At 48.3% G+C, this 23633-nt stretch overlaps 1 protein-coding gene and 1 pseudogene across 1 annotated transcript in view; both read right to left on the bottom strand.

The window, feature by feature from the left end:
- Positions 1-1777: 1777 nt before the first annotated feature.
- On the bottom strand, positions 1778-14400 carry LOC126943224 (killer cell immunoglobulin-like receptor 3DL2; annotated as a pseudogene).
- Positions 14401-16415: 2015 nt separating this feature from the next.
- Positions 16416-23633, bottom strand: part of LOC126941690 (uncharacterized) — a 41085-nt gene continuing 33867 nt past the window's right edge. Inside the window, 6 exon segments of the mRNA XM_050768357.1 lie at positions 16416-16858; positions 16861-17044; positions 17144-17196; positions 17667-17771; positions 20167-20217; positions 22789-23082. Of these exon segments, the coding sequence (XP_050624314.1) occupies positions 16602-16858; positions 16861-17044; positions 17144-17196; positions 17667-17771; positions 20167-20217; positions 22789-23082 (944 nt within the window). The 3' untranslated portion in view covers positions 16416-16601.

The raw sequence follows: 23633 nt of genomic DNA, 5'->3' as shown, positions 1-23633 counted from the left end.
GTGTCCTTCACTATGACCAGCTCAAAACACTTCTCAGATCCAACCTCCCGGACATGAGGTGACTAAAATCTGTGCTGACGAGAAAGACTTTTCATGTATTTCTGTTGTTTTTATCTGTGCTTCAAACTCTTCTCCGTGTATAATATGCGAAATGTCTAATAGGTATTATGAACGTTGTCAGAGCAATTGTGACGAATAAACCATTAGGATGTTTCATGCTTGTATTTCTAGTATGACAGCAGAACCAGTTTAAATGATTTAAATACCCAGGGAAGGATTATGCCATTATTTACAGTCTTAGAACTGTTCTTTATCAGGAAAACCCACAACATGTGAATTTTTAATTTTTGTCAGTTTATCTACAATTTGTCTCATGACCCGAGAGTCCAGAGTCCCAACTCATGGTTCGCTCTCTCTCTGTCTCTCTGCCTCCCTCATTTTAAATTGTATGGAAATATCCAGTAACATAATGCTATAGAAAATCAAGTGTCCCCCAGCACTTTGGGAAGCCGAGGTGGGTGGATCAGTGGAGGTCGGGAGTTCGAGACCTCCCTGGCCAACTTAGAGAAACCATGTCTCTGCTAAACATACAAAAATTAGCCATGCCTGGTGGTGGGCACCTGTAATGCCAGCTACTCAAGAGGCTGAGGCAGGAGAATCGCTTGAATCTGGGAGGTGGAAGTTGCAGTGAGCCGAGATCGTGCCACTGCAGTCCAGCCTGGGCGACAGAGCGAGACTCTGCCTCAAGAAATATAAAAAAAGCGTAGCAAATAACCTATAATAAGAAACTAGAGGACTCCAGCTACCAAATTGTAAGGGTTTGTATAAGCCTACGGAATGTGCAGCATCCTCAAGAGAGTGAACGCAGAGAGCCCCTTATTGGAAAACAGTGTCTAAAATACATCCGTGCACACACAGCCCCGTTAGAGTTGACAAAGGCTGCCGTGTGGTTTAAGGAGGAATAGAATGTCTTCTTCATAGATAAAATGGGCCCAAGGGTTACGCATAGAAAAAAATAAATCTACACGTATTCTTACAGTATAAACCACTTCTTGCTTTTTATCTTGTTGTTGTAAATTTTTTATGATTTATATTTAAAATTGAGAAATAAAAGTTAGATACAATCGTCCTTCGCTATTCGTGGGCGATTGGTTTCAGGATCTCTGCTCAGATACCACAACCTGCAGATGCTCAAGCCTCTTACATAAAATGGCACAGGGTTTGCATATAACCCATGTTCATCCTCCTGTATACATGAAATCATCTCTAGATTACTTATAATTCCTGACACAGCCTACACACCATTCCATTTGTGTCCATTCAACATAGTTTTGCTCTTAGAAACTTTGTAGATTTATTCTCTGAATATATTTGATTTATAGTTGGTTTCTGTAAACCCCACAGGTCTGGAGGAGCGACTGTGTATTTATAGTATGAAGATGATGTGTGGACGTGTGTCCCCGTGGAGATGAGACTAACAAGGCCTATGACTCTACAGATGTTTCATCTTGGAATGACTCTGCCAGCTTTCCAGGTCTGCAGAGAGTAAGAATATCACTTGTTCATCTGATTCACGATCCTTGCAACCTCCTATGCACTGCATCGTTGGATGGAAATTGGTGTTCCAGAGACAAATCAGGCTCCACCTTCTTCCAGAAGCTCAGAGTCCAGAGGTGAGAACCCAATGGAGAACATGTGGGGCTATATGGACATAGTAACGATAACACCAGAAACTTTCGGCGAATAAAGAGTCACATTATCTAAAGGATGAGGGCAGACGTGTTTATTTGAAGAGGAGAGAGCTACGTTGAAATGATAAACAAATTTATAAGTTTCACTGCTGACCGAAGGCTGAAAGATAGTCTAGGGGGAGGTGGAACAGCATGAGGGAAGATGGAACAGCACGTGTCTAAGTGCTGTGTTAAGAGGGAGCCTCTTGTATGTTTGGAACTGTGAGTTCCTCAGTGTGACTGCAGCCTCCAGTAGGACTAGGAAGTAAGCCAGTAAGGTTGGAGAGGTGGGTAGGGGTCAAGTGAAGTGGAGAATTGTGGGCTAAGCAAAGGAGTGTGTTTTCTTTCCAGCAGGCAATGGGGACCTTAGACATTTGTAAGCAAGAGAGAGGCACGTTCAGATTCGTGGTGTGAGGAAGAGCGACGCCCTAAGATGCAGACTCACACCTTCAGATTCCTGCGGCTGGTACACTGGAGCTCTGAAGCCGGTTTTGAGACAGGGCTGTTGTCTCCCTAGAAGACCCCTTCAAGGCCTGATGGTGGTGCTCATGGATAGAAGACAACTTTCGATCTGGGCTCAGCATCTGGAAGCTCCGTGTACACGCTGGTATCTGTTGGGGGTCTCTTGGGCCTCTGAGAAGGGCGAGTGATTTTTCCTTGTGTGAGAACGCGGTGATCCAACTGTGCGTATGTCACCTCCTGAGGGTCTGGTTCATCAGAGTCCTGGAGAGAGGGAAATGTTGAGTGAGGGAGGGGCTCACATTCTTCAGGACTATTAGGGAATAAAGCAGTATTTACGAGTCTGGGCCGAGGAGGACCTACCTCCCTGTTCACTGTTCTGTCCCCAGCAGGCTCTTGGTCCATTACAGCAGCATCTGTAGGAGACAAAAGTCATCAAAACAGCTGGGAGGACACGTCTGGGTCCTCATTTCATGTGCAGAGCCCAACACGCAGTGGGAGACTGTAGGTGCCTGAGGTCCCTCAGCTGCCAACAGCCAGACTCAGACATTCTGTCTCTCTGAGTGCAAGGCCCATCCCATGAAGAGCTGTCAGTTCCCATCCCAGTGATTCTGCCTCCCACTTTCTGCCTGTCATGGAACCTTCTCCTGGATGTCAGTGGCTGCAGGGACATGAGGATACAGTTGAGAATCAGGCAATGGTCTGTGAGCTGAAGGCAGGGACAGGGTGTCTGGTGCTCTCTCTAGAAAGCTCTACCTCTGTGGCTCCTGCCTTGGGCCAGAGACCATCCTGCCGGTGAGGAACACACACCCGCGTGCTCCCATCCCGCTTCCCCACACGGCCCTGAGGTCTGTGGCCTCTGCTTCGTGAGACTTACTCTTTTTGTTGGAGCACCAGCGATGCAGGAGAAAGAAGAAGATGGTGAAGAGGATCATGGCCACTGAGGTCCCAATCAGAACATGCAGGTGTCTGGGGATACCTGGAGGAAGAAGAGACTCCAATAAGAAGCTAATCATAGCAGTTCCTTCTTATGGATTGTCTCTCGTTTCTTGATTGACAGGTAACCATGTGGAATGTCTCCTTAGGACAAGCGGCCCGATGGCGGGAGACCCAGCTTCCTCCTGCTCTCTCAGTTACAGTCACCATGGAACCTGCTGAACATACAACTGCTTTAGTTTAGATGTTTGACCCCTTGAAACCTCACATTGAAATTTAACCCCCAGTGTGGGAGGTTGGGCCTCTTGGGAGGTGTTTGGGTCATGGAGGTGGAATCACCATGAATAGATCAATGCTTTCCCACACGACGGGGTTAGCAAGTTCTCCCTCTATTAGTACTCTGGACAGCTGGTTGTTAAAAAGAGCTTGGGGCCGGGCGCAGTGGCTCACGCCTGTCATCCCAGCACTTTGGGAGGCCAAGATGGGCGGATCACAAGGTCAGGAGATCGAGATCATCCTGGCTAACACGATGAAACCCCGTTTCTACTAAAAACACAAAAAATTAGCCGGGCGTCGTGGTGGGCGGCTAAGTAGCTGGGTTAGAGGCATGAGCCACCATTCACAGCCTTGTATATTATGCTGTAATAGGTCCCTTCGTTTGCACCATGCCTTGTCTTTCTATCACTCCTCTGCCAGGTATTGATTTACATGTAGGAGAAATAAATCTCAGAAAGAAATTAATGAAGCAAGGAATAAACAACTAGGAAAAATCAAACCCAACAAGTCCTCCCTGCAAATGATTCTACCTCACAAACATATCCTGTATCCATCCACTTCATCTACTCAGTGTCTAAGTCAGCACCACGTTTCACCAGTGGGGCGGGAACCGCCTTTTCCACGGTCTCCTAGATTCCAGTTACGCACCTGGGCCTCCCTTATGTTCATGTCAGTCACTATTAATCATGTAGGGATTCCTAGTTAGCCCGAGGTGAATCCAAGGGCTGTGAGTATAAAACACACACTCCTTGTCCTCCTTAGTTTCCTGTGTGCCCAGTGTGCTCTTCTGTCCTTCCAGTGGTCTTGTAATTCTCCCCATCTCATCCCAGCGTTTCAGGCAGAACCTCTTCCTTCCACATAAGATTGTTTTCACCTTTGTGCCTTCACGGCTGATAGCTGTGTTTGGAAAATCTTTCCGCCAGTCTTCCATTTTTTTCATTAACATCACAAATATGTGATTAGTGAGACCTTCTCTGTCACCTGAAATTATACACTCAGCATTATCTATTATTTATTTTAAATTCTGGCTGGGTGCCGTGGTTCACGCCTATAATCCCAGCACTTTGGGAGGCTGAGGCGGTCGGATTACTTTAGATTGGGAGTTGGAGATAGACTGGGCAACATGGTGAAACATCGTCTCTACCAAAAATCTACAAAAAGAATTGGCCAGGTGTGGTGGCGGGTGCCTGTAATCCAAGCTGCTCGAGAGGCTGAGGCAGGAGAATCACTTGAACCCAGGAGGTTGCAGTGAGCCAAGATCATGACACTGCACTCCAGTGTAGGGGATAGAGTGAGACTCTGTCTTAATAAAAAAAAAAGAAAAAAAAAAATAAACAAATAAATAGATTTTATGCACAGATATTTCCCAATAGATCAGCCATCTAAAGGTCCACTTGTGCATTCATTTTCTTTCCTCTCGTTTACCCATCTGCAACGTCAGTGTCCCAAGAGCACAGGCCAAATGCATCCTGTTTACTATTTGTGGAAGACAGGAGAATCCATCCCACCCCAAAAATGTCCCTGTCCTAGCCTTCATACCTTGTGAATATGTGATTTTACATGGAGAGGAGGAATGAAGATTGCAGATGGAATTATGGTTGCTAATCAGCTGAACTGAAAAGGAGGGTATCCTGGATGATATTAGGGAGATGATGATGGATTATCTTGGTGAATGCAATATAATCCCAAAGTCCTTAAAAGATGAGGAAGAAGGCAGAGAAAGAGGCGTGGACAAGGAAGAAGGGTCTGAGTGATGCCATGTGAGTCGTGACCAGTCTTTGTGGGTTTTGAGGAAGGAGGAAGGGGACCAGGAGCCAAGGACCGTGGGAGCCTCTAGAAACTGGGACATGTGAAGAGCAGATTCTCGCCTGGAACCTTCGGAGGGAAGGCAGCCTTGCTGTCACCTTGATTTTAGCCCAGTGAGATGCATTTCATCCTTTGAGCTATAGCACTGTAAGTTAATTAAAAAGCCGTTTTGTTTTCATCCACCAATTCTGTGGAAATTTGTTATGGCAACAACAGGAAAGGATTCTAACTGCACAGCCTGAGCATGGGGCCATGGCTGAATGAGTCAGTGAGTCGAAGTGTGCGTGCATGAGCTCTGTTCTCTGTTACTCAAGGCTCTTGCTCTGCTGAGTCAGCCAGGGTTGCCTCATGACCAACAGGAGCTCATTCCTTGGCAAGTGGAACTTCTCTGAAACACATCACCCTCATTAGATGTTCCCTTCCCTTCCCTCTTTCAAGCCCCCAGGAATTTATCCTCCAGTTAGGAATGCAGGGAGAACAAACACTGCATTTTTCCTGAGAAGGATGTCAGATTTGCAATCATTTTTCCAGCTTGTAGGAGGTCTCAGCTAAAGAAAATTAGAGATTAAGAGACTTCACGGAGCCCTGTGCTGGGCCAAGATCCCTTTTGCTGTTGGAGTGTCTGGAGTTCAGAGAGATGGTGGAAGACAGGCCCACAATCAGAGCTGGGAGGTGCTGAGCCAAGGCTTGAATCCAAGGCTTCCACCTCCCCAGGTTTCCAAAAGCAGAGATAAGAGGGATTCTTTACTCACCAGTTTTGGAGTTTGGTTCAGTGGGTGAAGGCCAAGTACGTGAAGGGTTTCCTAGAATAGAGACAGGAGAGAGGTGAGGAAATGAGGGTGCCTGTCCTCTACTCAAGGGAAATCTTTGAGGTTAGTTCATGGCCAACACTGTGTTATCCAACACTAGGCTCTGGGAATCCTGGGATCCTCTTCTCTATAATTTTTGTATGTGTTACCCATTGTCTCGAGACTTTAAGATATAGAGGGAAAACAGGAACATCACATTACCTGACTTAAAATATGTTACAGAGCGGTAGTAAACAAAACAGCATGACGTTGGCATAAAGAAAAGTGCATAGAACAATGGAGTAAAATGAAGAACACAGATATAATCTATGTGTCTACATTCAACGGCTTTTTTTTTTTTTTTAGATGGAATCTTGCTCTGTCACCCAGGCTGGAGTGTAGAGGTGCAATCTCGGCTCACAGCAACCTCCGTCTCCTGAATTCAAGCAATTCTCTTGCTTCACACTCTCGAGTAATGGTATTACAGGTGCTGACCACCATGCTCAGGTAATTTTTGTACTTTTAGTGGAGACAGGGTTTTACTATGTTGGCCCGGTGGGCCTTGAACTCCTGGTCTCAGGTGATCCACCCACCTTAGCCTCTGAAAGTGCTGGGATTGCAGGTGTGAGCCACCATGCCCAGCCAATCCAATGCATTTTGACAAAAGTGTCAAGAACCTACAATCAGGAAAGGACAGTCTTTTCAATAAACGATGTGGGGAAAACGGGTTATCTGCATGCAGGGAATGAAACTGCACCTCTACCTCTCCCCATTCACAAAAGTCAAATCCAAATGGATTAAATACATGAGTCTAAATCCTAAACCTATGAAACACATAGAAGAAAATATTGGGGAAATGCTTCAGGACATTTGTCTGAGAAAAGGCATTTTGTTTAAAACCTCAGAAACACAAGTAATCAAAGCAAAAAATGGACCATAGGGATTACATCAAACTAAGCAGCTTCTGCACTGCAAAATAAGCAACCAACAAAGTGAAGAGACAACCCACAGAATGGGAGCAAATATTTGCAGACTATGCATCTGAGATGGGATTTATAACTGGAAGCTCACATAACTCAATAAAACAAATAATTTAATTAAAAATGAGCAAAAGACTTGAACACACATTTCTCCACAAACAAAACATATAAATGGCCATTATTGAACTTGAACACACATTTCTCCACAAACAAAACATATAAATGGCCATCATGTGTATGAAAGTGTTCAGTATCACTCATCATCAGAGAAATACAAATGAAAAATCACAATGAATTTTCATCTCACCCCATTAAAATGGCTTTTATCAATATGACAAGCAAAACAAATGCTGAGGGAACCTCTGATCTCCCCAAACTGAGCCCAGTCTCCCTCCTCTGGGTCTGTCCTGACCAGTTTCTCCATCTGCCTGGGTGCCTGGAGCCCTGACCGCGGACCACCACGCAGGCCATGCAGGAGAGTTTGGAGGTGCCCTCTCTGCCATCCTGCCTCCTGATCCCACCCTCACACCAAGGCTTGGTCTTCTCTCTGAACCTGTCCATGCTTCTCTCCATCATCAGCAGCAAGTTCCTCAGCTATGGCTCTGGGATCATAAGACATGGGACAGGCATGGGGTTTCCTCACCTGTGACAGAAACGGGCAGTGGGTCACTCGGGTCTGACCACTTGTAGGGTGTGGTACGGAAAGAACCGAAGCATCTGTAGGTTCCTCCATGGGTGGCAGGGCCCAGAGGGAAGTCGCCCTGGAATGTTCCGTTGACGCTTTGCACTGCAGAGAGACTAAGTCCACAGGCCTCCCCCTCCCTGGATAGATGGTACATGTCAAAGGAGCGCCGGGAGCTGCAGGACAAGGTCACATTCTCTCCTGCCTGCACTGTGGGGCCCGGCTGGGCTGCTCTATATGAGAAGGTTTCTCATATAGACCTGGAAGGAGAAGAGGCAGTTTCTTCATGGAGGTTCTTCCTTGTCACAGCTCCCCTCACATCTGAGCTGAGAACTCACTCTTCTGCTCTATGCTAATGCTCTCTCTCACCCTCCACCCCATCTCTCTTCATGTCTGTTTCCACCTTCCACCTTTTCTGTCTCTCTAGGTCTCTGACCTCACTTCCCCAGCCCGTGGTGTGTTTTCCCTTTTTGTATTGTTTTCTTCTCTATGATCCTCCTTGGATTGTTGACTTGATCTTCCTTTTTCTTTAATTCTGAGTTTCTCACTTTCTGTTTTGTTCATAACCTTCTGAACATTTCTATCTATTATCTATCGATCTATCTATCTATCTATCTATCTATCTATCTATCTATCTATCTATCTGCTACCTGTCAATCTATCAATTATCTATCTGTAATCTATATCTATGTATCATTTATCTCTCTATCAATTGTCTGTCTCTCTATCTATCCACCATCTATTATCTATATCTATGTAACATCTGTCTATTCCCTCTCTATCTGTCTGCCTCTCTGTCTCTATGTATCATCTACGTATCTGTGTACCTATCTATGTGTCTATCTATCTCTCTATCTATCTATCGATCTATCTATCTATCTATCATCATCATCATCTCCACGTATCATCTATCTATCAATCACCATCTATGTATCTATAACCCATCCATTATCTATGATCTACCTATTTATCATCTCTCTATATCTGTCTATCTATCCATCTACCATCTGTCTCTCTCCATCTCCTTGTCTTTCTCTGCCTCTCAGTCTCTCTAGTTCTATTTGGAATCTCTGCAATCCATCCCCACATCTTTATCTTTCTCTGTCTTTGTGCCCCCCGCCTTCAGGGTTCTGATTTTGGAGCTTTTCTCTCCTGCCTTCCATCATTCTCTCCACTCCTCTGCCCACTTTTCTGTCTCTTTATGTGTCTGTGAGTCTCTCAGTCCCCTTCCTCTAGCTCATTCTCTGTGTGTTTATGTCTTTGCTTTTTGATGTTCCTGATTTCTCTCTGTGTCTCTCAGGAATCCTATCATATGTGGGGTTATGTGGAATATGAGCCTCAGAATCCAGTGTGGGGACCCCAAGTACACACAGCATACAGGGGTTGGTGTTCTGGGGCCACGATATCCTGGGATGATGACTGTCCCCTGCACGGAAGGCAGAGGTGTCAGAACAAACACGGCATCTGTAGGTGCCACAAGGTCTGAGGCCACAGGGGCTGACTCAGGACAGAAATATGGGTGTCCTTGGGTTCTCCTGGTAGAAACGCTTTGTGAAGGTAATACAGAAATGAAGTTTGTAACCTGTGCCAGGTATCTGAGCAAAGTCAGCACAGAAGGACGCCTCTCTCTGGGACATGTCTGTGTGTCTGGGTGTCCCCTTTAACTCTTTCTCTCTTTTCTACCTCCCTGTATGGCTCCTGTGTCTGTCCTCTGTTATGACACCTGGTCTGTACTTGTGTCTCCTGTTTCTCTGTCTCTGTTGGTACAGACCTCGCCAAGTCAGTCTCTCTCCATAAAATCCCACACTCATCTTCCTCATGACCACCTGGGGCTTCCAAGTCCTGGATCATTCACTCTGTGTCCCAGTGACAATGAGAAGAATGTCCGGACACTCTCACCTGTGATCACGATGTCCAGGGGGTCACTGGGAGCTGACAACACATAGGGGGAGTGAGTAAAAGAACCGTAGCATCTGAAGGTCCCTGCAAGGGTATACATCATGGAATTGATGGAATAGTTGGCCTGGGAACCCCCACCGTGGAGCTCTCCAACAAGGTGCAAGGGCTCCTCAAGGGTCACCTCACGATGCAGAAAGAAGTGCTCAAACACGGTATCTGAGGAACATTGTAGGGTGACCGTCTCTCCTGATTTCACCAGGGGACCTGGGAGGGCCAGGAGGGAAGGCTTTTTGTGGACTCCTAGAAAGAGAGGTTGTGAGTTTAGAAGGCGTCTCCCTTTGTCATCATATCCATGGCACCTGGAACGAGTGAGGGTTCCCCTCCCGGCTGTCTGTCTCTTTCCTCCCTCTCTGTGTCTCCCTGTCTTTTATCCCCTGGTGCAGGTCCCTCCATCTGTGTCCCTCCCTCTTCTCTGTCCGTCTGTCTCTAGTAGCCTTGGACGCCCTTCCCACTGGACTCAGCCTCATCTCTTAGGCTGCTGTATCTGTTTCCCACTCATCTCTTTCCTCCTGTCTGTGTGGGGGTGGAAGAGGAACCATGGCAGGCTGCATGTCCAGGCTCTTAACAGCCTGGTTCAATCTCTTTTGGACAAACTGGAGTCCCTGGCAGGAGGAATGAACTGATCAGTAAGGCAGGCACCAGTGTCCACACCCCCTGTTCCTGGTGGGGATTGGGAGCCTCTCCTGCCATGCCTGTGCCTTCTTCATGGCCTCAGCTTCCACAGGGTGGCTCCTGGTGCTGGTTCGAGGAGCATCGACCCCTCCCTATGTGGATGGAGACTGTTGGTGGCATCAGCGTCCTGCCCTTCCTGATCTTAGGGTTTCCAACCTTCTCCTTGTTTGGTTTCTTTAATTAATTGATTAATTAATTGATTTTTGAGGCAGAGTGTCACTTTTTCACCCAGGCTGGAGTGTAGTGGTGTGGTCTTGGCTCACTGCAACTTCTGCCTCCTGGATTCAAGCGATTGAATTCAGTCATTGGTTTACTCGCGCCCACCACCATGCCCGGCTATCGTTGTTTGGTTTCCTAACTCGTCCTTGACCATGTTCCTGTGTTGGTTTCCTGTTACTGCTGCAGAAAATTATCCCAAACATGGCAGCAGGAGAGAACACACTGACCCTTCCACTTCTGGAGACAGAAATTGGATCCAGTTCTCCCTGGGCTAAAATCAAGTCATCTACACAACTGCGTTCCCTCTGGAGACTCAGCAGAGCGGTTCTCTTGACTTCTCCAGCCCGTAGAGGCCACCTGCCATTGTGACTCGTGGCCTTCCTCCACCTTCAAAGCCCACAGTGGCTGATGGAGTCTCCCACGACGCTGCTCTAATCCCCACTCTCCTTTTCTTCCTCCTGTCACGAGGACCCTTGTGATTCCACTGAGCCCAGTGGGACAGTCCAGGCCGTCTCCCCATCTCAAGGTCAACTCATCAACAACCTGAGCTCCGTCTTCCCCTTCAGTCCCCTGCCCTATAACATAAATAGTCACACGCTCCAGGGATTAGAATGTAGCCATATTGGGGACAGTTATTCTTCCCATCACAGCACCCATTTCCCTGTATTCAATTCCCCTGTACCCCAAAGACAGTCATGTCCTGGGTGATGGGACCCTGACGGACACCCCCAGTAGAAGCTCTGGGATTCAGGAGGTGGGACAAGGAGAAGCCCAGACAGGAGTCCTCTGACCTGTGACCCTGATCGCCAGGGGGTTGCTGGGAGTCGACCACTCAGTGAGGGAGTGCGGGTATGAACCCCGACATCTGTAGGTCCCTGCGTGTGCCGGGGTCACAGGGCCCATGAGGAAGCTCTCCTGGAATATTCTGCTGTGGAAGATGGGAATGTGGCTTCTGTCGTCTTTGTACAGAGTGAAGTTGTTAAACCCACCACGATAGTGACACCGAAGAGTCACGTGTCCTCCCTGAGGCACCAGAGCGCTGGGCCAGGCAGACAGGAAGGTCTTGTCCTGACCACCTGGGGGAAAAGGAGGGGCCGCCTTAGAGAGGAGGATGTGGAGCCGCCCCTCCCTCCGTGTGCTCAGAAGATTGTTCCCCTTTCCATGTTTCTAAGGCTCCTACCACACCTGGGTATCCAGGGCTACAGGAAGGACCCATCCCACATAGACACGGCGTCTCCCTACAACAAAGGTGTCAGCTGAGAACTTTGAACAAGTGCTGAATAAGGGACTCTTACTAGATTTTAATACTGCAAGATTACTCACATAGAAAAACACAAAGTAGACATGGCATGGAGGGCGTGTCCTTTGTGAATGGAATATCAGGCCAGTGCATGAACCGAACCCCCATCAGAAGATTTGGAATGTCAGGGTCATGGCTGTGGTTTCCCCACCTCTTCTGGTAGAAGGACAGCAGCCACACTGCAGCCCTGACCGTCATGGAAACACTGGAGGGTGTGAGTTACACCTTTGTCCTCAGAGGACCTGCTGTTCCTAGCACTGCTTCCCTCCCTTCCTCAGCTGCTGACACCACTTCCTCCCTGCACACCTCAGCTTGGAGCACCCCAAGCTCACCCTGCTCTTCACAGAGCTTGACTCAGCCAAGGGTAAGAAAGGCCAGAGAGGACGAGGTCAGAAGTGTGAGCCGAGCACCCCAGGGTCCCCCCTTCTTAGTTTATGAGAGACTCTCCGACAGGACTTCCCTCTTGTTTCAGGAAAATCCTCTTAGGTGGGGAGATGACACCCTAAGGTTTGGGGAAGGACTCACCCGTGTATGGACAGGCCGTCTGGACCAAGAAGAACCCTGGAAAGAAAGATCATGGTCGATGATCCATCTGCAGGCAAACCAGGGCCTCCTGTGCTGCCCCCATGGGACTATGTGTCTGGGTAGCCAGGCCCTTGCTGGGCTGAAGGTAAACTCACCCTGGCTGCCTACCTGCCCCCGCAGCAGGGATCTCAGCTGCCCAGAGACCCAGACTCCTGATCCAGATCTCCACTCCAGGGGTAGATCTACACAACAGGCCCACATGTCCACTCCATGCTGATATCTCTACTCCAGACCCAGATCTCCAACCCAGGCCCATATCTCCACCCCAGGCCCATCCCTCCATGCCAGGCCCAGATCTCCACTCCAGGCCCAGATCTCCACTCCAGACCCAGATCTCCACCCCAGGCCCAGATCTCCACTCCAGACCCAGATCTCCACCCCAGGCCCATATCTCCACCCCAGGCCCAGATCTCCACTCCAGGCCCAGATCTCCACTCCAGGCCCATATCTCCACTCCAGGCCCAGATCTCCACTCCAGGCCCATATCTCTACCCCAGGCCCATATCTCCACACCAGGCCCATATCTCCACTCCAGACCCAGATCTCCACCCCAGGCCCATATCTCCACCCCAGGCCCAGATCTCCACTCCAGGCCCTGATCTCCACTCCAGGTCCATATCTCCACTCCAGGCCCATATCTCCACTCCAGGCCCATATCTCCACTCCAGGCCCATCCCTCCATGCCAGGCCCATGTCGCCTTTCCAGACCCAAATCTCCACTCCAGGCCCATATCTCTACCCCAGGCCCATATCTCCACTCCAGGCCCATATCTCCACTCCAGACCTGTATCTCCACTCCAGACCTGTATCCCAACTCCAGGTCCATATCTCCACTCCAGGCCCATATCTCCACTCCAGGCCCATATGTCCACTCCAGGCCCATCCCTCCATGCCAGGCCCATGTCTCCATTCCAGACCCAAATCTCCACTCCAGACCCAAATCTCCACTCCAGACCCAGATCTCCACCCCAGGCCCATATCTCTACTCCAGGCCAAAATTTCCACTCCAGACCCAGATCTCCACCCCAGGCCCATCCCTCCATGCCAGGCCCATGTCTCTATCCCAGGCCCATATCTCCACCCCAGGCCCAGATTTCCACTCCAGGCCCATATCTCTACCCCAGGCCCATATCACCACTCCGGGCCCATATCTCCGCTCCAGGCCCAGATCTCCACTCCAGGCCCAGATCTCCACTCCAGGCCCATATCATCACTCTGGGCCCATATCTCCACTCCAGGCCTAGATCTCCACTCCAGGCCCATCTGTCCATGCCAGGCCCATATCTCCACACTAGGCCCAGATCTCCACTCCAGACCTGTATCTCCACTCCAGGCCCATATCTCCACTCCAGGCCTGTATCTCCACTCCAGGCCCAGATCTCCACTCCAGGCCCATATCTCCTCTCCAGGCCCAGATCTCCCCTCCAGGCCCATATCTCCACTCCAGGCCCAGATCTCCATTCCAGGCCCATATCTCTAATCCAGGCCCATATCTCCAATCCAGGCCCAGATCTCCCCTCCAGGACCATATCTCCACTCCAGGCCCAGATCTCCCCTCCAGGCCCATATCTTCACTCCAGACCTGTATCTCCACTCCAGGCCCGTATCTCCACTCCAGGCTCAGATCTCCACTCCAGGCCCAGATCTCCCCTCCAGGACCATATCTCCACTCCAGGCTCAGATCTCCCCTCCAGGCCCATATCTCCACTCCAGGCCCAGATATCCACTCCAGGCCCAGATCTCCACTCCAGGCCCATATCTGTACCCCAGGCCCATATCTCCACTCCAGGCCCATATCTCCACTCCAGACCTGTATCTCCACTCCAGACCTGTATCCCCACTCCAGGTCCATATCTCCACTCCAGGCCCATATCTCCACTCCAGGCCCATATCTCCACTCCAGGATCATATCTCCACCCCAGGCCCAGATCACCACCCCAGTGCTTCCTCCACCGATTCCCTTCCAGGACTCACCAACACACGCCACGCTGAGGACTATGAGCGACATGGTGCTGCCGGTGCAGACAGGCGGCCGCGCCCCAGCTCCGCTCAGCAGCGCACAGGATGTTATCTGGCGCCCTGCCCATGCAGTTGACGTGCTGACCACATCATGGGAGGTGACATACGCAGGCTCTTCCTACCTTGCATGAGGCCCAGCGGGTGCTCACTCAAGAGTGGAAAATGGCTTCCTGGAAATTGTTCTCACTAGAACTGACACCTTGTGTCCTTCACTATGACCAGCTCAAAACACGTCTCAGATCCAACCTCCCGGACACGAGGTGACTGAAATCTGTGCTGACGTGAAAGACTTTTTATGTATTTTTATTGTTTTTATCTGTGTTTCAAACTCTTTTCCGTGTGTAATATGCAAAATATCTAATAGGTATTATGAACGTTGTCAGAGCAATTGTGACGAATAAACCATTAGGATGTTTCATGCTTGTATTTCTAGTATGACAGCAGAACCAGTTTAAATGATTTAAATACCCAGGGAAGGATTATGCAATTGTTTACAATCTTAGAACTGTTCTTTATCAGCAAAACCCACAACATGTCAATTCTGGATTTTTGTCATTTTATCTACCATTTGTCTCATGACCCAAGAGTCCAGAGCCCCAACTCATGGTTCGCTCTCTCTCTGTCTCTCTGCCTCCCTCATTTTAAATTGTATAGAAATATCCAGTAACATAATGCTATAGAAAATCAAGCGTCCCCCAGGACTTTGGGAAGCCGAAGTTTGCGGATCAACGGAGGTCGGGAGTTCGAGACCTCCCTGGCCAACTTAGTGAAGCCATGTCTCTGCTAAAAATACAAAAATTAGCTGTGCCTGGTGGTGAGCTAATGTTAGCTACTCAAGAGGCTGAGGCAGGAGAATCTCTTGAAGCTGGGAAGTGGAAGTTGCAGTGAGCTGAGATCGTGCCACTGCAGTCCAGCCTGGGCGACAGAGTGAGACTCTGCCTCAAGAAATATTTTAAAAAGCCTAGCAAATAGCCTATAATAAAAAAGTAGAGGACTCCAGCTACCAAATTTTAAGGGGTTGTGTAAGCCTACATAATGTGCAGCATCCTCAAGAGAGTGAACACAGAGACAAACAGTGTCTAAAATACATCCGTGTACACACAGCCCCGTTAGAGTTGACAAAGGCTGCCGTGTGGTTTAAGGAGGAATAGAATGTCTTCTCAATAGATAACATGGGCCCGAGGGTTACGCATAGAAAAAAATAAATCTACACGTATTCTCACACTATAAAACACTTCTTGTTTTTTATCTTGGTATTGTAAATTTTTTATGATTTATATTTAAAATTGAGAAATAAAAGTTAGATACAGTCGTCCTTCACTATTCGTGGGTGATTGGTTTCAGGATCTCCGCTCAGATACCACAATCTGCAGATGCTCAAGCCTCTTACATGAAATGGCACAGGGTTTGCATATAATCCATGTTCATCCTCCTGTATACATGAAATCATCTGTAGATTACTTATAATTCCTGACACAGCCTACATACCATTTCATTTGTGTCCATTCAACATAGTTTTGCTTTTTGAAACTTTGTGGATTTTTTCTCTGAATATTTTTGATTTATAGTTGGCTCAATAAACACCTGTAAACCCCACAGGTCTGGAGGAGCGACTGTGTATTTATAGTATGAAGATGATGTGTGGACATGTGTCCCCGTGGAGATGAGACCAACAAGGCCTATGACTCTACAGATGTTTCATCTTGGAATGGCTCTGCCAGCTTTCCAGGTCTGCAGAGAGTAAGAATATCACTTGTTCATCTGATTCGTGATCCTTGAAACCGCCTACGTGCTGTATCGTTGGATGGAAATTGGAGTCCCAGAGACAAATCAGGCTCCACCTCTTCCAGAAGCTCAGATTCCAGGGGCGAGAACCCAGTGGAGAACATATGGGGTTATATGAACATAGTAATGATAACACCAGAAAATTTAGGGAAAAAAAGACTCACCTATAGAATGAGGACAGTCACGTTTATTTGAAGACGAGAGAGCTACATAGAAATCACAACAAATTTTTATAAGGTTTACTGATGACAGAAGACTGAAAAATCGTCTGAGGGGAGGTGGAACAGCATGAGGGAAGGTGGAACAGCACGTGTCTAAGTGCCATGTTAAGACGGAGCCTCTTGTATGTTTGGAATTGTGAGCTCCTCAGTGTGACTGCAGCCTCAAGTAGGACTAGGAAGCAAGTCAGTTAGTTTGGAGAGGTGGGCAGGGGTCAAGTGAAGTGGAGAATTGTGGGTTAAGCAAAGGAGTGCATTTTCTCTCCAGCAGGCAGTGGGAACCACAGACATTGGTAAGCAAGAGAGAGCCAGCAGATTTGTGGTGTGAGGAAGAGCAATGCTCTAAGATGCAGAGTCGAGACTTCAGATTCCAGCTGCTGGCACTGGAGCTGTGAAGCCGGTTTTGAGACAGGGCTGTTGTCTCCCTAGAAGACCCCTCCAGGCCTGTCTGTGGTGCTCGTGGGCAGGAGACAACGATCTGGGCTCAGCATTTGGAAGTTCTATGTACACGCTGGTATCTGTTGGGGGTGTCTTGGGCCTCTGAGAAGGGCGAGTGATTTTTCCCCGTGTGAAAACGCAGTGATCCAACTGTGCGTATGTCACCTCCTGAGGGTCTTGTTCATCAGGGTCCTGGAGAGAGGGAAATGTTGAGTGAGGGAGGGGCTCACATTCTTCAGGACTAGTAGAGAATAAGACCATATCCATGAGGCTGGGCCGAGGAGGACCTACCTCCCTGTTGACTGTTCTGTCCCCCGCAGGCTCTGGGTCCATTACAGCAGCATCTGTAGGAGACAGAGTCATCAAAACAGCTGGGAGGGCACTTCTGGGTCATCATTTCATGAGCAGAGCCCAACACACAGCGGGAGGTCCTAGGTGCCTGAGGTCCCTCAGCTGCCAACAGCCAGACTCAGACATTCTGTCTCTCTGAGTGCAAGGCCCATCCCATGAAGAGCTGTCAGTTCCCATCCCAGTGATTCTGCCTCCCACTTTCTGCCTGTCATGGAACCTTCTCCTGGATGTCAGTGGCTGCAGGGACATGAGGATACAGTTCAGAATCAGGCAATGGTCTGTGAGCTGAAGGCAGGGACAGGGTGTCTGGTGCTCTCTCTAGAAAGCTCTGCCTCTGTGGCTCCTGCCTTGGGCCAGAGACCATCCTGCCGGTGAGAAACACACACCTGCGTGCTCCCATCCCTCCTCATCCTTCCTCCCTACATGGCCCTGAGGTCTCTGGCCTCTGGTTTTTGAGACTTACTCTTTTTGTCGGAGCACCAGCAACGAAGGAGAAAGAAGAGGAGGATGGTGAGGAAGATGGTGGCCACCGAGTACCTAATCACAGCAGGTAGGTGTCTGACGATACCTGGAGGAAGATAGGAATCCAATAAGAAGCTCACCATAGCAGTTCCTCTTTGAGGATTGTCTCTCATTTCTTGGTTGCCAGGCAACCCCATAAAACATCTCTTTAGGACAAGCACCCACGTGGTGGGAGACCCAGCTTTCTCCTGGTTTCTCAGTTATAGTTTTCATAATAACCATGGAATGTGCCGATGAGACACCTGCTATCGTATGGATATTTGACCCCCCCAAACTTCACTCTGAAATTTAACCCTGAGTGTGGGTGGTGGTGCCTATGGGGACGTGTTTGGGTCATGGGGGTGGATCCATCATAAATAGATTAATGTTCCCCCACATGACGGGGTTAGCAATTCTCCCTTTATTAGTACTCTAGAGAGTTGGTTCTTAAAAAGAGCTTGGAAGCTCCATCACACCCCGTTTCTCCCTGTCTTGCTGTGTGATCTCGGTGGTCTCTGCACATGTAGGACCCCGTCTCTTCTACCAGAGTAGGAGCAGCCTGAGACCACAGCCAGAAATAGATGCTGGTGTCCTGCCTCTTGTACAGCTTGCAGAACCGTGAACCAACCAAATCTGTTTTCTGTAGAAGTTACCCAGGCTCAAGTGTTGTTTTACAGCCACAAAAATGGACTAAGACGGCAACATCCTGAGATCAGGAGGAACGTCCCAGAACAGGCTGGACTGTCTTCCTGTTCTTCCCAGAGGAGGACGTCATGCAGTGCTTTAGCTCAGTGCTTCCTGTGGCTCCAGGGTACAAAACCCAGGCTGGGCTGCTTTCTGGGTTCCCCCAGCTGCAGTGCAAATGGGGTGACTCCATATGTCTCGAGCAGCTTTTCTGAGCCTTGGGGTACTGGCTCACATTGAAATGTAGGCTTCTGTTGTCAGTTGCTGCTTATGTGTTAGTAATGAACCTGCCTATGTCATGTATTCTCTGTGTGTTCTGTCTCACTGGAGTGACGGTGAGTGATAGAAACTGGCATAGCCCCAGGTGCAGTACAGGAGGTGTTTAGAGTCTTCTCTGGGAAGACTGGACTGGGATTGATAAACAGTGAATGTGCTTTATAATTTCTACGGCCACAACCCTCTTGACTCAAACACATTACATTCGACAAGAAAAGGCATAACATGAAATCAAGATCAAAAAAGTGAAGTAGAACTGTCATATATCAAACAGCCAGGAAATAATGATGAAGCTCGTGAAGAACGTGCTCCTTTTTGTGATCTCGGGAGTCCTATATTAGGCTGCTGTTCTACCTGAGAGTCCAGAGGAAGGACAACCCCCTCCATCATCTATTGCTTTGGTACAACCTGTCCTTCTGTGAATTCGTATAAAAGGTGACCACGAGATGGTGCTGGCGCTGGTCTCTGAGTCCAAGATCTGAACTCCAAAGAATATTAGTTTTTACCTTCCCACGGTCTATCTGTGTCTCTTAATGTGATAGGAAGTAGAGGTGAGGTGGGGGATTTGGGTGAGGGGGCAAGTTTTATGCCATGAACATAGATTCCAATAGAATCCCAAGGGCTTTAAAAGATGAGGAAGAAGGCAGAGCAACATTCAGAGAAAGAGGTGTGGTGAGGAAGAAGGATCTGACTGATGTCATGTGAGAGATGTGACCAGCCTTTGTGGGCTTTGAGGAAGGAAGATGGGGACCAGAAGCCAAGGAATGTGGGAGCCTCTAGGAGCTTGGAAAAGTGAGGAAGCAGATTCTTGCCTGGAACCTTCAGAGGGAAGTCAGCCTTGACGTCACCTTGATTTTAGCCCAGTGAGATGACGCATTTCATAATTCTGAGCTACAGCACCGTCAGATATTTTTTAAAAATGTGGCTTCCATCCACGAAGCCTGTGGAAATTTGTTATGGCAACATAGGAAAAGGGTCCACACTGCACAGCCTGAGCATGGAGCAGTGGCTGAGCCAGTAAGTGGAAGTGTCATGTGCGTGGATGAACTCCGTTCTCTCTTACTGCAAGGCTCTTGCTCTGCTAAGTCAACCAAGATTGGATCATGACAGACAGGAGCTCATTCCCTGGCAAGTAGAACTTCTCTACAAACACCCCACCCTCAAAAATGTTCCCCTTCCTTCCCCCTCTCAAGCCCCCAGGCATTTGTCCTTTGGTTAGGAATGCAGGCAGAACAAACACCACATTTATCCCGAGAACAACGTCTGATTTGCACTCAACCTTCTACCCTGAGGTGTCAGCAGCAGAAAATCAGAGGTTAAGAGATTTCACTGAGCCCTGTGCTGGGCTCAGATCCCTTTCGTTGTTGGAGTGTCTGGGGTTCAGAGACGGCGGAAGACAGGCCCACAATCACAGAGCTGGGAGGTGCTGAGCCAACGCTTGAATCCAAGGCTTCGACCTCCCCGGTTTTCAAAAGCAGAGGTAAGAGGGATCCTTCACTTACCAGTTTCGAAGCTTGGTTCAGTGGGTGAAGGCCAACTACTTGAAGGGTTTCCTAGAACATGGGACAGGAGAGAGGTGTGGAAATAAGGATGCCTGTGTTCTACTCAAAGGACATCTTTGAGGTTGGTTCCTGGCCAACATTCTGTTATCTAATATTGGGCCCTGGGAGTCCTGGCATCCCCTTCTCCATAATCATTGTACGTGATGCCCACTATCTTGAGACTTTAAGGTATAAGGAGAAAACAGGAGTATCACACTACCTGACTTAAAAATATGTTACAGAGCTGTAGTAAACAAAACAGTATGACACTGGCATAAAGAAAAGCACGTAAAACAATGGAGCAGAATGAAGAACACAGATGTAATCCACCTATTTACATCCAATGGACTTTGAGAAAGGTTCCAAGAATCTACAATCTGGAAAGGACAGTGGTTTCAATAAATGATGCAGGGAAAACTGGATAGCTACATGCAGAGGGATGAAAATGTACCTCTACCTCTCACCATATACAAAAATCAAATGAAAATGGGTTAACAACTTAAGGCCTGAACCCATTAAACATCTAAAAGGAAACACTGGGGAAATGCTCCAGGACATTTGTCTGAGGGAAGACATTTTGTTTAAACCTCAAAAACACAAGTAATCAGAACACAAAAACATAGACCATTGGGATTATATCAAACTAAGCAGCTTCTGCACTGCTAAGGAACCAACCAACAAAGTGAAGAAGAGACAACCCATGGAATGGGAGCAAATATTTGCAAACTATGCATCTGAGAGGGGATTAAGAACTAGAATATAAAAGAAGCTCAAACACCTCAATAAAATTACTAATTTAATTATAAAATTAGTAAAAGACCTGAACAGACATTTCTCAATGAACAAAACATACAAATGAACATTGCATATATGAAAAGTGCTCAGTATCACTAATCATCAGAGAAATGCAAATGAAATCACAATGAGCTATCATCGCACCCCATTACAATGACTTTTATCTCAAAGACAGACAAAACAAATGCTGACAAGGTGGTGGAGAAACGAGAACCCTGATACACTGTTGACAGGAATATAAATTAGTACAACTTTCACAGAGGAGAAGAATATGGAAATTCCTCAAAAAATAAAAAGAGGCTGGGTGCTGCAGCTCACCCTTGTAATCCCAGCAGCTTGGGAGGCTGAAGTGGGTGGATCACTGGATGCCAAGAGTTTGAGACCAGCCTGGCCAACATGGTGAAAACCCGTATCTACTAAAAATACAAAAATTAGGCGGGTGTGGTGGCAGGTGCCAGTAATCCAACTACTCAGGAGGCTGAGGCAGGAGAATCACTTGAATCCTGGAGGTAGAGGTTGCAGTGAGCCCAGATGGTGCCATTACACCCCAGCCTGGGCAACAAGAGTGAAACTTCTTATCAAAAAAACAAAAAGCATAAACCAAAACCTAAAAAGAGAACTTCCAGAGGATCTAGCAATTCCACTAGTGGGTGTAAACGCAAAGGAAAGGACTTCAGTGTATCAAAGTGACATCTGCACTCCCATGACTGTTCTAGCACCATTCACAGTAGTCAGGATGTGGAGTCAACCTACCTGCCCATCAGTGGGTAAATGGATAGAGAGAATGTAGTACATACACACAGTGGAGACTACTCATCCAGAGAGACAATAACATCCTGACATTTGCAGCCACATGGGTGGAACTGGGGGTCATTACAAGGAATGCCATTTCTCACTAACCTGCAGAATGTAAAATGTGAAGCTCATGAAGGTAGGAGTAGAATGGTAGATGCCAGAGGTTAGGAAGGAAAGGATGGAGGGTAACAAAAAAAAGAATATAAATTTATTTACTTATCTATTAGAGACAGAGTCTCTGTGTGTCACCAGGCTGCAGTGCAGTGGCATGATCTCGGCTCACTGCAACCTCTGCCTCCTGGGCTTAAGTGGTTCTCCTGCCTCAGCCTCCCAAGTAGCTGGGATTACAGGCAAGTGGCACTATGCCTGGTTAATTTTTTTTCATCTTTTTAGTAAAGATGGGTTTCCCCCATGTTGGCCAGGGTGGTCTCCAGCCCCTGATTTTGAATGATCTACCTGCCTTGGCCTCTCAAATTGCTGAGATTACAGGCGTAAGGCACTGCACCCGGCCTATATAGGTATTTATGACCCCTAGATTTTACACTTAAAAATGGTAACGTTGGTAAATTGTACAGGTATATTTAACCTCAATCAGCATTTTTTCAAATGAAAAGAAAAGGGTGTAAGGGTTGCTGGTGATGACATCTCTCTGTGGGTGAGAGGCCGGGATGGGCTTCTGGGAAATGGGTAAGGTTGAGGGGCTGAGGGAACCTCTGATCTCCCCAAACTGTGCCCAGTCTCCCTCCTCTGGGTCTGTCCTGACCAGTTTCTCCATCTGCCTGGGTGCCTGGAGCCCTGACCGCAGGCCTCCATGCAGGCCATGCAGGAGGGTTTGATGTGCTGTGTCTGCCCTCCTGTGCCCTGACCCCAACCTCACACCGAGGCTTCATCTTCTCTCTGCATCTGTCCATCCCTCCCTCCATCATCAGCAGGAAGCTCCCCAGCTATGGCTCTGGGATCCTAAGACATGGGACAGACATGGGGTTTCCTCACCTGTGACAGAAACGGGCAGTGGGTCACTCGGGTCTGACCACTCGTAGGGAGAGTCACGGAGAGAGCCGAAGCATCTGTAGTTCCCTCCGTGGGTGGCAGGGCCCAGAGGGAAGTCAGCCTGGAATGTTCCATTGACGCTCGGCACTGCAGGGAGCCTAAGTTCATGGGCCTCCCCCTCCCTGGATAGATGGTACATGTCAAAGGAGCGCCGGGAACTGCAGGACAAGGTCATGTTCTCTCCTGTGGGAACCGTGGGGCCTGGCTGGGCTGAGAGAGAAGGTTTCTCATATAGACCTGGAAGGAGAAGAGGCAGTTTCCTCAGGGAGGTTCTTCCTTGTCACAGCTCCCCTCACACCTGAGCTGAGAACTCACTCCCCTGCTCTATGACCTAATGCTCTCTCTCTCTCACCCTCCACCCCCGACTCTCCCTGTCGTTCCCTCCCTATGTGGCTCCAGCCTGGTGGTGGCATCAGCAGTGCACCTTTGCTGATCTCAGGGTAGCCAACCCTCTTGTTTGGTTTTTAAACTTGTCCTTGACCTGGGTTCCTGTGTTGGTTTCCTGTTGCTGCTGTAGAAAATTATCGCAAACATGGCGGCAGGAGAGAACACACTGACCCTTCCACTTCTGGAGAACAGAAATTGGATCCAGTTCTTCCTGGGCTAAAATCAAGGCATCTACAGGGCTGTGTTCCCTCTGGAGACTCAGGGGAGAATCAGTTCCCTTGACTTCTCCAGCCCCTATAGGCCTCCTGCCTTTGTGACTCGTGACCTTCCTCCACCTTCAAAGCCCACAGTGGCTGATGGAGTCTCCCATGATGCTGCTGTAATCCCCACTCCCCTCTTCC

This window comes from Macaca thibetana, chromosome 19 (genome assembly GCF_024542745.1).
Source record: "Macaca thibetana thibetana isolate TM-01 chromosome 19, ASM2454274v1, whole genome shotgun sequence".
In the NCBI taxonomy this organism is placed as follows: Eukaryota; Metazoa; Chordata; class Mammalia; order Primates; family Cercopithecidae; genus Macaca; species Macaca thibetana.
Note: the sequence above shows the minus strand (reverse complement) of the source record. Positions and strands in the feature narration are given on the sequence as shown.